The sequence below is a fragment of the Microtus oregoni genome, unplaced genomic scaffold, assembly GCF_018167655.1.
Source record: "Microtus oregoni isolate MIOR12 unplaced genomic scaffold, Mior012 000001F_ref0000356, whole genome shotgun sequence".
Lineage (NCBI taxonomy): Eukaryota > Metazoa > Chordata > Mammalia > Rodentia > Cricetidae > Microtus > Microtus oregoni.
The window spans coordinates 66928118-66940239 of NW_024543060.1; the positions used below are offsets into that span (position 1 = coordinate 66928118).

At 41.3% G+C, this 12122-nt stretch overlaps 1 protein-coding gene across 1 annotated transcript in view; it reads left to right on the top strand.

Moving 5' to 3' along the window:
- The window catches only part of Myrfl (myelin regulatory factor like), a 107338-nt gene that overhangs the window by 21449 nt on the left and 73767 nt on the right, over positions 1–12122 (top strand). Inside the window, exon 2 of the mRNA XM_041674556.1 lies at positions 8326–8416. Within this exon, the coding sequence (XP_041530490.1) occupies positions 8326–8416 (91 nt within the window). The remainder of the gene's footprint in view (positions 1–8325; positions 8417–12122) is intronic.

The window sequence follows — 12122 nt, forward strand, 5'->3', positions numbered from 1 at the left end:
ACCACTTCCCCAGCCTTCTGGCTTGACTCTTGAGCTTGCCCTCACCACCCCCTACTCTTCCCACCTCTCAAGGCACAGAATCCTCCACCTCTGCCAGCCATCTCCTATCCTTGTAAGTTGGGTAGTCCTGACAACCACAGCCCAGGACCGAGATAAAGATTCATGGACACTGGGAAGCCAAGTTATGACATTTAGCCAAGCACAGAGTGAAAGATTTAAATTCTGCTGGTCTTTGGAAAGCTGCAGTAGTGTTCAAGGGCATCCCCCCACTGTTCTTCCCCTAAAGTCCCTTTGCATAAAGCAGCCCAAAGGACCTTTGAAGGTGCGCACGAAGCACAGGGCATCTCTTTCCAAAGATTTCCGTAGCCTTGATCTCATCGTCCCTACATTTCCGTGCTCTGTTCCCTGAGAGGATCCGCTTCCCACTTGGCACAGTGCAACCCCCTTGCTCTTGTTCTTGCCACTCCTCCTACCCAGCATGCACCCTCCTTGATGTCTGAATAGCTGGCTTCTGCCTCAGAGAGGCTTCAAAATCAGAAGAATGTCCTGGAAGGCGGCTTGTCACACAGTCCTGTTACACTTCCATCACTCACTGGCTGTATCCTTCCCACTGCTTCTCTGCATGGTGACTGTCGTAGCCTACCTTTGCTTAGGGAGACACCTGGAAGGTTCCTGCTTCTTTCTCTTTTTTCCCTATGTACGTGTGTGTGTGTGTGTGTGTGTGTGTGTGTGTGTGTGTGTGTGTACATGCATCACAGAATGCAGGGGGAGGGCAGAGGACAACTTGCAAGAAGGAGTTACTTCTCCCTTCTAATCATGTATTCTCTGGGGATTAAAGTCAAGTCATCAGGTTTGGTGGCAAGCGCCTTTCTCTGTTGAGTCACCTCGCTGGCCCCCATGGAAGGTTCTTGCTTCCTTTTGTGTTCCTGTGTCTCCAGCACATTGCACAGTACCTGTGATATGGCAGACGCTTAGCAGAAACTAGTTGAATCAATGGAAGAGAACGTGATTTGCGCTGCAGTCTGCACCCTAGCCTTTCTTCAAAGTCAAGTGAAAGTCTAAAGGCCATGGTACTATTTTGGAGCAGCATAGATTGTAGGGATCTCTTTCCCCGATGAATGCAGGAAATGTCTGTGACGTGTCCCGCCCGTTGACACTTGGCCATGTGCCTCTAAATAGAGTTGGTTGTGTTTCTTCTCCACTGGTATCATGATTCCAGGACACACAGGGAGAAGCCTTCACTTTCCTTTTGTGAAGCCAGCACAAAAACGTAAAAGTTGCTGGTGTGGGTAAGAGCCAAAGAACTGCACATCTAAACCACACCTGGGGAAAGAACCCACGAACTATACCACACCCTCATCCAACTATCTAGCAACTATTTCAGACTGTAATAAGATGGAAGAGAAGCCTTTGGCTCCTTGCTGTTGGTCAAAGCCATAAAACAACACTCTCCTTGTTTTGGAGTCTAAAGATAGGAGAATTTTGTTATCTAGAAAACCAAAATACTCTGCAGCACAAAGTGAGCCACACAGAATGGATGCCGCGAGTTGCCAAAGACAATCCCGCCTCCGGCTGTGCGTGTGTCTGTTTATTCGCGTCAGCCCGGAGCAGCTGACGGCAGCAGAGCTGCACGTGACCAGTCAATCACTCTCCTTAGCTCCACCCAGGGACAGCAGCTTCTGGATGCTGATTGCCTGGGGCTCTGGACAGTCGTTCTCAACCTTCCTAATGCTGTGACCCTCTAATATGATTGGTTCCTAGCATTGTGGTGACCCCCAACCATAACATTATTTTCGTTACTACTTCATAGTTGTAATTTAGCTACTGTTATGAATTGTAATATAAATATCTGTTTTTCAGTGGCCTTAGATGACCCCTGTGAAAGGGTCATTTGACTCCCAAAAGGATCATGACCCACAGGTTGAGAACCACTGCTCTAAGTAGTAGGCTATATAAACAAGCAACAGCATTTTATTTTATCCCCAGCACTAGTGGAAATCATTCTAACTATAAAAACATCTTCAAACTTTCCCCTCAGTGGTGTGTCCTGATGTGAGTTTTCAATCATTATACCATACACGTATGTATCTGTGCATATAAGAGTTTTCATGATTATACCATACATGTATGTATCCATGTATATAAGAGTTTTAAATGATTACACCATACACGTCTGTATCTGTGTATGTAAGAGTTTTCAGTCATTATACCGTACATGAATGTACCTATGTATATGAATACATGGAAAGTATTTACTAGAATTGACATTGAATGTTCAATTCCTTTTGGCATGAATCAAAAAAGTCAAAACACGTTTTTCCTTTTAGTAAACTTCGTAAATAATCATTTTTGTGTACGTTAATGATAAAGCCTCCGAATGTTAAAGTCCACTTGACAACATTTTCCTTAGGGCTTGGGTATGATATCCACCACTGCTATGAGTTTTCGTTGTTCATTCCGTTTCCTCAACTGTGGCTTTGTACAAAATAGCTGAGCCTTTTCCTTTTCTCTCTGTGCTCGAGATTGTGAAATTGGTGGAGGAATTTTCATGTTGCTCATGTTTTAAATGTGTGATCTGTGATGGCGTTTGATTAATTAGCTTATTTATATTCCTGTGTGTGTATTGTGAGTGTATATGCCACTTATAGTGTTGTGATTAAAAAAATAAACAAAAACAATCAAAAATCCAAAACCAAACACAAACAAAAAAACCAAACCCACATAACCGAGGCAACTTAGACAAGGAAGTTTCTTTGGACTTAGGATTTCAGAAGGTTAGAGGTGATGATGGAGGAGTGAGGGGAGGAGGCAGGCAAGGCAGCTGGAGCATCAAGCTGAGCGCTCACAATTTACCACCTGAGCGGGAAGCTAAGAGAGCAAACCGGAACCCAGGCCAGGCATTCAGACCGCCAAACCCGGTTTCGGTGGCGCTCTTCCTACAATAAGGTCACATTTCCTGGACCGCCCCAAACAGCGCCACAACAGGGGACCAAACGTTCAAATTTCCGAGCACGTAGGGGACGGTCTCATTCAAATCGTCATGCTTTATATTCAGAACTGTGAAGTTGGTAGAGCAGTTATCATGTTCACACTTTAAATGCATGGTGTGATGCTGTTTTTATTTATTTATTTTATTAATTATTTTTATTTCAGTGTGTTTGTGTGAGTGCGTGCCGCCTTTTTGTAGGTGCCCACAGAGACCAGAAGAGGGCCTGCATCCCCTACAGCTGCAGTTGCAGGCAGCTGTGGGCCACCCACCCATATGATTGATTACTGGGAACTGCGCTTGCATCCCCTGTAAGAGCAGCCAGCGCTCTTAAACTCAGAGTCACCTCTCCATTTATTTACGTATGTGTTTGTTAGTTTATTTATGTGTTGTTTTGAGGCAGTCTCACTATGTAAAGCAGGCTGACCCGCAGACTCAGAGAGGTCCGCCCTCCTCTGCCCCCGGAGTGCTAGTCTTAAAGGTGTGGCCCACCGTGCTTGACAGCCGTGACGCTTTATACCCGGACTGGAAACAAAAATGCATGGAAGTTCTGTTTATTCCAAGGCTGCAAGTAATTTTAGACTTCGACTTTCTCTTTAAGAATTCTGGCAACTTGGCTTTAAAAAATCGCCTTCAAAATAACATTGTATGCAAAGTTGTACAACAAATTGTTCCAAAGTATAAAATAGCTGTTTCTGAACAATGAAACATTATTTTAAATTCTATAATTAAGACAATGTTAATAGTGATACATATTTTTATCTCCCTGAATATCTATAGAGAGAAGGAGAAATGAGCAGATAGAACACAATTTTAATAAAATTGATATTTTTTCAAAAGGTGCATTTCACCCTGTAGCCCAGGCTGGCCTCAAACATACATTGCCTCTGCATCCTATGCTTTGGGGCTTACAGCTGTGCAGCACAATATTTGGCTAAAAAATATTACATATATTATATTAATTTTATTTGAACTTAATTAAACAAAAGTAACTTGATGGCAACTAGAGGGACTACAGAATTTCAAATAATTTTCTATGCTGTTAGAAATACCAGTTTTAAAGAACTCTTTCAAGGCCAAGAAATGGCAGTAAAAAAGTCACTAATACATTGAATTGATTTTGTGCTTTCTCCTTTTTTTTAAAAAAAGATTTATTCATTTATTCTGTATACAGTGTTCTGACATGCATGCCTACATGCAGAAGAAGGCACCAAATCTTATTATAGGTGGTTGTGAGCCACCATATGGTTGCCGGGAATTGAACTCAGGACCTCTGGAAGATCAACCAGTGTGCTTAATCTCTGAGCCGTTTCTCCAGCCCAAACTAATTTTTTTTTCTAACTGGCTCTGATTTAAGTAGTGCTGTGGTTTGTTTTTCCAAATTTACGTGCTAATAGAATTGCAAAGCTGGAGACTTAATCCATCTATGGAACTTCAAGATGGGGCCCCTGGAAAGTGAAAGGCTAGATAAGGCCATTAGGGTGGGGCCCCATGATTAGTCTCTTGTGACTTGGTAAGAAAAGGAACAGAAACTGGACATACAGACCTGGATGTGTGTGGCCCTTCTCATATCCCTTGGTAGAAAGCGCTGCTTGGTACTGTGCCCCCAAGAAAGCCGTCACAGAACCGCGCTGGCACCAGTGCCAAGCCATTGCAAGTTTAAAACTATGAACGAACAAACCATGTCCCTTTATAAAGTTAGCTTGTCCCAGGTCGTTAGCTAGAGCGACAAAAGTCTGGCTAGTAAAAATAGAGAGATGGGCTCCGAGACATGAATGATGATTAGCATTATGACATATCATCCCATCGTCCAAACTTCCAACTTCTATTGCTTATACTACTTCCCCTTAATCAATTCACAAAACAACTAGCCAGTCCTTTCAAAAACACAAATATCAAAAGTTCGGACAGTCCTGGACTGGATGTTGGGCAAGAGAAAAAAATTACCATAGATAACATACAGGGAAAATAGGTAAAACATGAATAGGAACGGAAGCTATATTAATATTAATTTGAATAGGAACGGAAACTATATTAAAAACTTGTATCAGTGTTAAGCTTCCAGATTCCCATCAGTGAATTGTAGTTGTGAAAATAAAGTTTTTACACTTAGCAGTGTTCACTGAAATACCCGGAACAAGGCTGCATGCTTAAGGGATGCTTAATAGGAAGATGTGTGTAATTTTGTTTGCTTTAGTTGATAAAGACAAATGTCTTTATATGTGTGTGTATGATATATATGTATGTATTATGTATGTATGTATGTGCATGTTTGTGCGAGGAGAATGAGAACGAGTGATCGAGAGAGAGAGAGAGAGAGACAGAGAGAGATAGAGACAGAGAGAGAGAGAGGGAGAGAGAGAAAAACTAAGGCAGTAGTATAATGTTAATATCCATGAATTTGGGCGAAGTGTATTTCTGAGTTCCTTGGCTTTCTTACTTCTCCATAGGTTTTAAATTATTTTTAAAAATGTTAAAAATTCTTTCCTCCTCAAAACTACATAAAATGATTTTTAAAAAAATTATCAGTAAGCCGGGCGGTGGTGGCGCATGCCTTTAGTCCCAGCACTTGGGAGGCAGAGGCAGGTGGATCTCTGTGAGTTCGAGGCCAGCCTGGTCTACAAGAGCTAGTTCCAGGACAGGCTCCAAAGCCACAGAGAAACCCTGTCTCGAAAAATCCAAAAAAAAAAAAATTATCAGTATATGTTCATTACACAAAATGATAATTTTTATTACTTTTATAAAGAAAAGTTCACTCTTGTATTTCTTTATTGTTCTGGTTTTCATGACGTGGTTAAAAAGCCTGGTCTGCCTCAGGATCATAAGAACTATACTCACATGCTCATGATCATGTCACATGTTTTCCCTGATTTTATTCCGTGTGGCCATGGTTGACCGATCTGGAATTTGATGTTTAAGTAAGGCAGAGATTGAGATTGTTTCCCCAGATGCCCAGCCATCGTGATCTCTTCCTAGTGTTCATTGAATAACTAATGGTAAAGTATATAGTTTGCCATGCAGTAAAACTCCATGTATTTTAACACTATTGCTTTATCTCACGTAGCTTATGTCTCTTCAAGGTGTCCACGTATATAGCTCTTACTTTTTTTTTCTGCATCGTTTTGTATATTTGTTCCTCTAAAGAATAGATATTTTAGTTGTTTGTTTCAGACAGGGTCTCTCTATGTAGTTCTGACTGTCCCGGCGCTCACTGTATAGACCAGGTTGGCCTTGAACTCACAGAGATCCTCCTTCCTCTGCCTTTGGAGTGCACCACTACAACCAGCTAGGAAGAAAATTTTTTTCTAATAAATTTATTTATTTATTTATTATCATCTCATCTGAGTTCCCCTTCTCTCCTCCCAGCCCTTCTCCCAACCTCCCTCTGTTCCCACCCCCCTAATCCACTCCTCCTGTTTCTGTTTAGGAAAGGGTAGGTCTCCCATGAGTATCAACAAAACATGGCTTATCAAATTGCAGGAAGACTCAGCACTCTCCATGTATTAAGGCTGGGCAAGGCAACCCTATATCAGGAGTAGGGTCTCAAAAGTCAGTGAAAGAGCCAGAGACAGCCCCTGTCCCACTGTTAGGAGTCCTACAAGAAGACCAAGCTATACAACTCTATAACGTATATGCAGAATGACTATCTCAGTCCTATTCAGTCTCCATGGTTGTCGGTTCAGACTCTGTGAGTTTCTGTGAACTTCCCCAACAAATAACAAAAAGCCTAAAACACCAAGCATACATTTAAGAACACTTTTTAATTTGTTTCTTATTTTAGCATATTACATAATAGGTTTCATTCATTCAGGGAGACTGACTGGGACTGAGCTAGACATTCTGCATATATGTTATAGAGTTGTATAGCTTGGCACACTTGGGGGACTCCTAACAGTGGGACGGGGACTGTCTTTGTTCATTGTTTGTTCTTGGCTCCCCAGACCCGAAATAATTACACAGAAATCAGTATTAATTGCAATACTGTTTGGCCAATAGCTGAAGCATATTTCTAGCTGACTCATATCTTAAATGAACCCATTTCTATTAACCTGTGTATTGCCATGTGGTTGTGGCTTACCAGCAAGGTTCCAGTGGGCTCCAGTGCCTGTCTCCTGTGGGCCACTACATGACTTCTCCTGGACTTCATTTTCTTTCTCCCAACATTCAGTTTAGTTTTCCCACCTAGATCTATTCTGCTAAGCCACTGGCTGAAACAACTTTATTCATTAACCAATAAAAGCAACACATAGACAGAAGGGCTTCCCACACCAGCTATTTTCAATGTATTCATTGTATTCATCTGAATGTTAATTGCCATTGTTTATATAAGAACAATTAATTTTATGTTTTATTTTAGCTAACCATCCTTTTGATGCTCTGGTCATTTTTTTTTCTCTTGAGTTTGCTAAGTATAAAATAATTTCAACTGCTGGCAAAGTGTTTATTTTATTAGTTACTGAGTATGTATGATGTATGTCTGTGAAGGCAGGCAGGTGTGTATGGGGATTAAAAGACAATGTTTCCCTCCTCACTCCATAGTTTCCAGGGATCAAACTCAGGTGGTCAGGCTCGCAGAGAGAGCTCAGGTGGCCAGGCTTGCAGAGAGAGCCAGGTGGCCAGGCTCACACAGAAAGTTCTTTTTAGCCTGCTGAGCCATCTCACCAATCCACAGAATGTTTTTGTCTTCCTTTTGAGACTTATTTTATGCTGCTTTTTATATTCTTTTAAAATTCTAATAATATTTGCTATAATCAGTGAGAACTAATTTTTTTTTTATTTTGTAAGTCAGGGAGAAGGGCAGGAGTATTATATCTTAGGAAGTCTAACAAAAATGTAAAGAATGCATTGAACTTACATTGGTCAAACCAATCAACAAGCCATTCACGTATGTATCCATCCATCCATTAATGTATTCATTCGTTATTTGCTTATCTATCCAACAAATGATTGTTGCTTACTTCTTTTATGCCTTGGATCCTCGTGGATAAAATAAGAAAGACAAAGACGTCTCCTTAAAGGAGGGGGTATAGGGAAGGAGAAGCAGAGGGATGGGGAGGGGAAAGAAAGGGAGGAAAGGAGGAAGAGAGGTTTTTAAGGTGCACAAAGCAAGTGGTCAGTGTCATAGGAGCTAATAAAAGAACACTACCCCAGCCTTAGTCTTACTGGAAAGGATGATCTGAAGAGATTTCTGAAGGAGGTATTTAAATGGAATAAAGACTACATTTCCAGGAAATGCACTGTGTTGTTTATTTGTCTTGTAAGCCTGGGTATCTGCCTGTCAAGGTGTTAGCAGTCATGAAACAGTCGTGGGTCTCACGATTTTCCATTTCCCTTTGCAGCTCAGGGAGCCAGTGGTACTCTGGAGAACCCAGCCCTGGATACGAGTCTGCTGGAAGAATTCTTGGGCAATGACTTTGATTTAGGAGCCTTGTAAGTAATGGAGGCACCATTTCCTCTTGGTGCTTTTGAAATTGTGACATAGTTGAATGACCTGGAGAGTGTTGACTTTGCTTGTGATTGTTATAAGATCTTTAGTAGAATTAATCTTATTTCTTCTGTGGAACTTGACTTTGTTTGTGATTGTTATAAGATCTTGAGTAGAATTAATCTTATTTCTTCTGTGGAACTTGGCCAGATTTTACCAGCAAAGCCACCTGGGCTTGGTGGTTTTCTTTGTGGAGGTTATTCTTGCTGCTCCAAATCCCTTCCTTTGCAACCAGTTCAGGATCTTTAGTAGATAAGGAGATACTCAAGTTATGTGTATGTGTGTGTGTGTTTGGGTGAGTATACACCATGTGTGTGCTGGTGATCACAGAGGTCAGAGAAGGCATTGGATCCCCTGGGTGGGTTGTGGGGTTGTAAACCGCACAAGGTGGGTGATGCGAACTCAACTCTGGAGGATTAGTCAGTCCTGTTTACCCCTGAGCCATCTCTTCAGACTTCAAACGCAACACTCTTTGGATATAGCTCTTAGTTTTGATAATCTTATAGACTACTACTATAGTTATAATATAGAACAGTTCCCCTAGCCCCTGGTAACCACTGATTTTTCTTCTGTCTCTATGATTCCAGTTTTTCCAGAATGTCAAATAGATGAAGCCATGTGATACTTTCTGAGTCTGCTGTCTTCCAGTTAAATGCCTTTGCACACCAGTTCATTCCTTTTATTTCTGAGAAAGACCACACTAAATGCTTATACCATTGTTCAGCCACTCCTAAACTCAACGACGTTTGGATCAGTTACGCTTCCTGATATCATGAACATTATCTTATATACATTTTCATGTATGATTTTGATTTCCTTATTTTTGTGTGCGTGCACATGCATGCATGGAAAAGGAGGAGGCAGTGTCCTGCTCGGTCACCCTCAGCCTTATTCATTTGAGACATGGCTTCTTACTGAACCTAGAACTAGTCTGGCTTCCAGCAAGCACCAGTCAGTCTCCTGTCTCAGCCTCATGTGGTGCTTGGGTTACAGGTGTGTGCAAGGTCACACCTCACTTTTTGCATGGGCTCTGGGGATCCAAACTCGGGTCTTCATGTTTGTGAAAAAAGCACTCTTACCCACTAAACAAAAGTCTAAACATCTTTAGAGTAAAATAAATAACATAAATACCGCTTTCTTGTGTTGTTGTAAATGCAAAGTCAACTGTAAAAATTGCCAAATACTCTACTGCAACCTTACTATTTTACTGTTATCATCTATTGCTTCACTCTCCTTGTCTGAATTATCAATTTTTAATAAGTTTGTAGTTATTCATGTTCATTGTAGTTGTTTTATGTTTTATTATGTTAGGCATCAGTTTGTATGTTTCTTTGACATTTATTCTTATGTTTTCCTTGATAAATTATGTTCCAAATCTTACATCTATTCTTAAAAATTAGGGATTCTTTCTTTTGGTTTAGAAAACTTGAAAAATATTCTGTACTTTAAAATCTCGTTAGCTCTAATTTGTGACTATTTTATGTCAGTCTGGCCATGAACTCGCAGAGATCTGCCTGCTTCTGTCTCCTGAGTGCTGGAATTAAAGGCGTGCCTCACCACACCTGGCTTGTTGAGCACTTAAACCTATGTTCATAAGAACACGAATCCGTAGTTTTCCTTGCTTACGCTGAATTGTACGGCTTGGCAATTGGAATATAGTTTCTTCCAAGCAACCAGAAAGTTTTCCTCCTTTAGTTACATGGATGGAAGAGTGTGAATAGACTTGGGACTTTCAGCGTCATTTCTAGCCAGGCACAATGGCACACACCTGTAATCCCGACTACTCAGGAAGTTGAGCCAGGAGTTTCACAAATTAGAGACCAGCCTGAGCAATACACTCATTTCAAACAAGAACGTCAACAACCCAGACAGCACCAACAGTGCCCAGGTGCTTTTTCTTTGTGAGTTTTGGCAGTTTTTTTTTTTTTAAATCACCTCCCTAAGGTTTCATTCAAGTCATCAAATTTATGGCTGCACGGTGTTGGAGGTATTTCTTATCATAACGTTTATTCCCCCAAAGGGTCTAGTGATGCGGTTGTTCCTCATTTCAATGCTTTCTTTTCCCATTTTCCCCAAGGAGTCTGGTTAGAAAATTTAAAAATGAATGTTTTAAGTTAGATCATAATTGTCCGAAACACGTACAATGCACTGAGCGTGGGCTGACGTACTATGTAGTAAGATAAAGGTGTGACTGTGTTGAATTTGGGAGGGCCGTAAACTGTGAGGAAGACATGGGAAAGTTCAAACCGGTTGAAACCACCAACACATATGCACTACACATGCAGTCGCTGGGTGTAGGTAGGGGCACACACATTTCTCAGAACAGTGGATAACTTTTGTTTTGACAGGCAGATATTCTGCTTGAACACCAACTGTAGACACTCTCTTGAGAACTGGTCCACGGGCTGGAGAGATGGCTCAGCCGTTAAAGGTTAGGCTCACAACCAAAAATATAAGAGAACTGGTCCACATTTCAGTTCCCCACCACATGAAGGAACAGCACAGAATCAGCAAGAGGCGTGGGCAGTTATACACTGACTCTGGGTACCCCCTCTCTTCTCCAAGATCCCCCATTCCTTGCTTGTTCCAAACTCTCTTTTCTGGTTCTTCAGGCCTAGAAAACTGAATTTGTGTTGGCGTTTTAGATGCTTTGCGATTCAACTTAGGTCAGTTAAGAGCTATAAATGGACCATCACTGACTGCCATTACTTTCTTCAAAATCTCATTGGCTCTCGAGAGTCCTGTTGTCTTTGTCCACTTTCTGGTGTCTTTGGGTAGTGATGCCCTTCCTTAACTTCAAGTTTCCACCGGCTGGAGGACCAGATCTGGCAGGAGCTTACCATTCCTTTCAGAGGCAGGACAGCTGTTGGTGACTCCAGCAGTCCTTATATATATCAGGCTCTGTCCTTTCTGGCAGTGTGTGCTGTTTCTCTGTTCTGTGTAAGTTCTGTATGCAGGTCATCACGTTCAAAGAATGTGATGCAGAGTGATCAGATAGGGAGGGCTATTGATTTCCAATTAAAATTACTAAAATGGGGGAGGGAACAGGGAAGATGGCTCAGTGGCCTTCTGAGGGTGCAAGTTCGATTCCCAGCATCTATATCTGGCAGCTTACAACTACCTGTAACTAGCTCTAAGGAATCTGACATCTTCTTCAGGCCTACCCCCCCCCCACACACACACATGCACACTGACAAATACATAAACACACACCCACACTCATGCATACATATACACACTCATATATATACACACACATACATGCATTCAAATATACATATATACATACATACACACATGCATACACTCACAATGTACTCATACATGCATACACATGCATATATACATACATACATACACACATGCATACACTCACAATGCACTCATACATATATACATACATACACTCACAATGTACTCATACACATATACATACATACACATATACATACATATACCCAAACATGCACTCATACATACATACACGTAAATACATTTTTTATCACAAATTATTGCCCCCTCTGTATCCGCCATCACATTCCGTGTTCTTTGGGAGAACTATTCCGGTTTCTTCCTTGTGTTAAAATTGCTTAGATGGGTGCAAAGCAGGGCTGAGCAAGGCTCTTACAGTTCAATGTTTGTGCTTCCTTT